Source organism: Micropterus dolomieu, unplaced genomic scaffold (assembly GCF_021292245.1).
Source record: "Micropterus dolomieu isolate WLL.071019.BEF.003 ecotype Adirondacks unplaced genomic scaffold, ASM2129224v1 contig_13756, whole genome shotgun sequence".
Taxonomy (NCBI): Eukaryota; Metazoa; Chordata; class Actinopteri; order Centrarchiformes; family Centrarchidae; genus Micropterus; species Micropterus dolomieu.
The window spans coordinates 1-3,715 of record NW_025742742.1 but is presented as its reverse complement, the minus strand read 5'-3'; the positions used below and the strand labels follow the sequence as shown (position 1 = coordinate 3,715).

The following is a 3,715-nucleotide window of genomic DNA, read 5'->3' as shown; positions in this document are numbered from 1 at the left end:
AGCGACCAGTATCTTTAGCGCCCCTAGTGGTAGCAACCAGTGGGTCGTGTGGCAGCGACCAGTATCTTTAGCGCCCCTAGTGGTAGCAACCAGTGGGTCGTGTGGCAGCCTGGCAGCAAGGCAGAAACCAGTGGGTCGTGTGGCAGCGACCAGTATCTTTAGCGCCCCTAGTAGTAGCGACCAGTGGTCTGTGAGGCAGCCTGGCAGCAAGGAAGCAACCAGTGGTTGGCGAGCAGTATCTTTAGCGCCCCTAGTGGTAGCGAGCAGTATCTTTAGCGCCCCTAGTGGTAGCGACCAGTGGTCGGTGTGGCAGCCTGGCAGCAAGGCAGCAACCAGTGGGTCATGTGGCAGCGAGCAGTATCTTTAGCGCCCCTAGTGGTAGCGACCAGTGGGTCGTGTGGCACCCTGGCAGCAAGGCAGCAACCAGTGGGTCATGTGGCAGCGAGCAGTATCTTTAGCGCCCCTAGTGGCAGCAACCAGTGGGTCGTGTGGCACCCTGGCAGCAAGGCAGCAACCAGTGGGTCATGTGGCAGTGACCAGTATCTTTAGCGCCCCTAGTGGTAGCGACCAGTGGGTCGTGTTGCAGCGACCAGTATCTTCAGCGCCCCTAGTGGTAGCAACCAGTGGTCTGTGAGGCAGCGACCAGACCACAGAATTGACTACAACCCCCTCTCCATAAAAGGATGGACATGGTCAGCAACAATACTCAGGGAGGCTGTCGTGTTCAAACGATGCTCAGTTGAAACTACGGACCCCAAAGTGTGCCAAGAAAATATCCCCCACGCCATTACACCACCAGCAGCAGCCTGAACCGTTGATACAAGGCAGGATGGATCCATGCTTTGATTTTGTTTACAACAAATTCTGACCCTTCTATCTGAAAGTCGCAGCTGAAGTCATGACTCCTTCGGCCGGGGAACGTTTTTCCAATCATCATTATTCTAATTTTTGTGAGCCTGTGCAAATTGTAGCCTCAGCTTCCTGTTCTTAGCTGACAGAAGAGGCACCCGGTGTGGTCTTCTGCTTCAAGGTTGGACGTGTTGTGCGTTCAGAGATGGTATTCTGTATTATTTGAGTTACTGTTGCCTTTCTGTCATCTGGAACCAGTCTGCCCATTCTCCTCTGACCTCTGACATCGACAAGGCATTTTGGTCCACACAAGTGCCGCTCACTTGATATTTTCTCTCTTGGTTTGAACATCAGCAGGTTGTCTTGACCACGTCTACATGCCTAAATGCATTAAAGTTGCTGCCATGTGATTAGCTGATTAGCCATTTGTGTTAACAAGCAATTGAACAGGTGTACCTAATAAAGTGGCCGGTGAGTATATGTAAAGGATAGCATTTGATTGAAAGCTGATTCTTTTTCTCTTCTTGTTTCTGAAACACGACTCTTCTTCTTCAGTTGTCTTTTATTATGCAGTATAGTATTTTCTCAATGTAGGGGTTAGACAACTAAGATGGTATTTTTTAGCTTTCTCTTATACCTTGGGAATGATAAATGTTCTCTTAAGCATGATACTCCTAGCATTTAATAATAGTAAAGTAATTTCAGAGAAGTAAAAAAGGGTTAAAATGTGGTGAGATTTCAAACTGTGCAGATTTCAGCACAAATCACAGATTATTATTACATGTTTAAATGTGACATGAACAGTTAATTAGTGACTACCATAATCACAACTACAGTTTAATGTGGACAGTTGTTAGCTCAATTATTGAAAACATTTTCAAAAGCTAGAGAGAGACAGGGACCAAGAAAGGAAGGGGGCCCACAGAGACTGCTTATGTACAGGGTACAGAATTTTGTGCAACACCCGTGTTTATCTGACAATGCTGAGTCAGAAACTTGACATCATGTGTTTTTACAGAATGGATATTTGAATCATTTACTCCGGAAGGATCAAACAGCAGTGAAGAGATAGCTGGTAGACTGCTGATAGTCTCTCTTTATATAAACACCTAATTTTATCCAGCTACCATCACACAATATTTAATTATCATCCTATGTCTGAATTGAGTTAAAATAACATTTTAGAACTTGTAATATCTTCCACAAGCTGCTGCATTGTTTTGTTTTGTTTAATCACCAGTACAACAAATCCAGACTTCATCATCACACTGAAGTTTAACAGTGTGTGACTCCCTCTAGTGGACGTTGTGGAGTATTCTGTTGTCTTTGCTCCAAAGGTTTTTGTACAGAGTTTTGGTGTTTCCTGTCACTGTGGGCCGCAGAGCACAGTAGTACACAGCAGAGTCAGACAGCTGAAGCTTCTGGATCTTCAGAGGAACTGATCTTGAGGTGGAATCCAGTGTGGATGAAAATCTCTCCTTAAACTCGGCCTCTGTTTTTACTTCGACCCCTTGCATGCGGCTCAACATGAATCTGGGGCTGTTGTTTCCATCCTGTTTGTACCAGAACAAAGCTGGACTTGTGTAACTCGTCTCAAAAGTACAGCCAAGTGTAACTGTGTCTCTTTCAGCAGCAATGACATCTCCTGCTGGCTGGGTCACTCTGTCTTCTCCTTTACACTCTGGGGAAAAAGAGAACATGCAGAGGAAGAGATGGATCAATAAAGATGACTGATTAAAGGAGAACAATCAGTAGGTTTAAAGAGTTACCTAGCCAGAGAGTCAGAATCAGGATGTTTCTCAGCCAGTGGTTCATGTCTGCAGTGAGAGGGGAGGAGAGAGAGGAAGAACATTGATACTCTGATGGATCTGGGCCTTCACATCATTGGCCCTTCCTCTTCATCATCTGTTGAGGAACTCTCAACATTTACATCTCAGCCATATCCACCATACCATCAAACTACAAATGAACTCCTCAACCATCACTCCAACCCGGGTGGTGAGAAACTTGGTGTCATGATTGATGACCAGCTGTCCTTTTCAGACCATGTTGCTACTGTCTCTCGGTCGTGCCGCTTTGCTCTATACAACATAAGGAAAATCAGGCTCTACCTCACTCAGTACGCCACCCAGCTTCTGGTACAGGCCATCTCACCCGCCTCGACTATTGCAATGCCCTCCTAGCAGGTCTTCCGGCTTGTGCGTTCTGAACCATCATAAATGGTTCAGAACGCAGCAGTGCGTCTGGTTTTTGATCAGCCCAAAAGGACTCATGTCACTCCGTTACTCAGTGACCTCCACTGGCTCCCCGTTGCCTCCAGAATCAGATTCAAGTTAGTAATGCTGCATACAGAGTGACTACTGGGTCTGCACCATCTACCTAAACTCCATAATACAAGTTATGTTCCTCCTCGGACCGCTGCGTTCCTCCAACCACCGCCACCTGGCTTTGCCATCCCTAAACACATCTGTGACACCATGATGGTGCAACGAGCTACCACATGCCGTCAGAGCAGGGGCGTCCCTCTCTGACTTCAAGAAGAACTTAAAAACTCAAGTCTTGTGTGAACACTTTCTCTTAACATCTCTAACTCCTAACCTCTAACATGCACTTCCTGTGCTCGTCTTCTTCTCTCCCCTTACAATTATCTTACTGATTGCACTTTGTGTTAACTCTTCTTTCCCTCGGTATTTACCCCATCGATGCGATATGTGCTATTAGCTCTTACTAGTATTTATTGCTGCTCTTACAAGTATGTATTGTGAGTTGTAGTTCTCGTGATGTATTTGATGCTTTGTTGATGCTTGTATGTTGTTCCTCAAATGTAAGGCAAGGCAAAGCAAGTTTATTTGTATAGCACATGCAG

The 3,715-nt window shown here is 45.8% G+C and overlaps 1 gene segment (V, D, J or C); it reads right to left on the bottom strand.

Moving 5' to 3' along the window:
- Window positions 1-2,187: 2,187 nt before the first annotated feature.
- LOC123966581 lies at window positions 2,188-2,776 on the bottom strand (the record flags this gene model as incomplete). The annotated part of the segment is given in 2 exon segments: window positions 2,188-2,530; window positions 2,619-2,776. Coding segments are annotated over 2 exon segments (389 nt in total), but the record flags the coding sequence as incomplete, so codon positions are not given.
- Window positions 2,777-3,715: the final 939 nt, after the last annotated feature.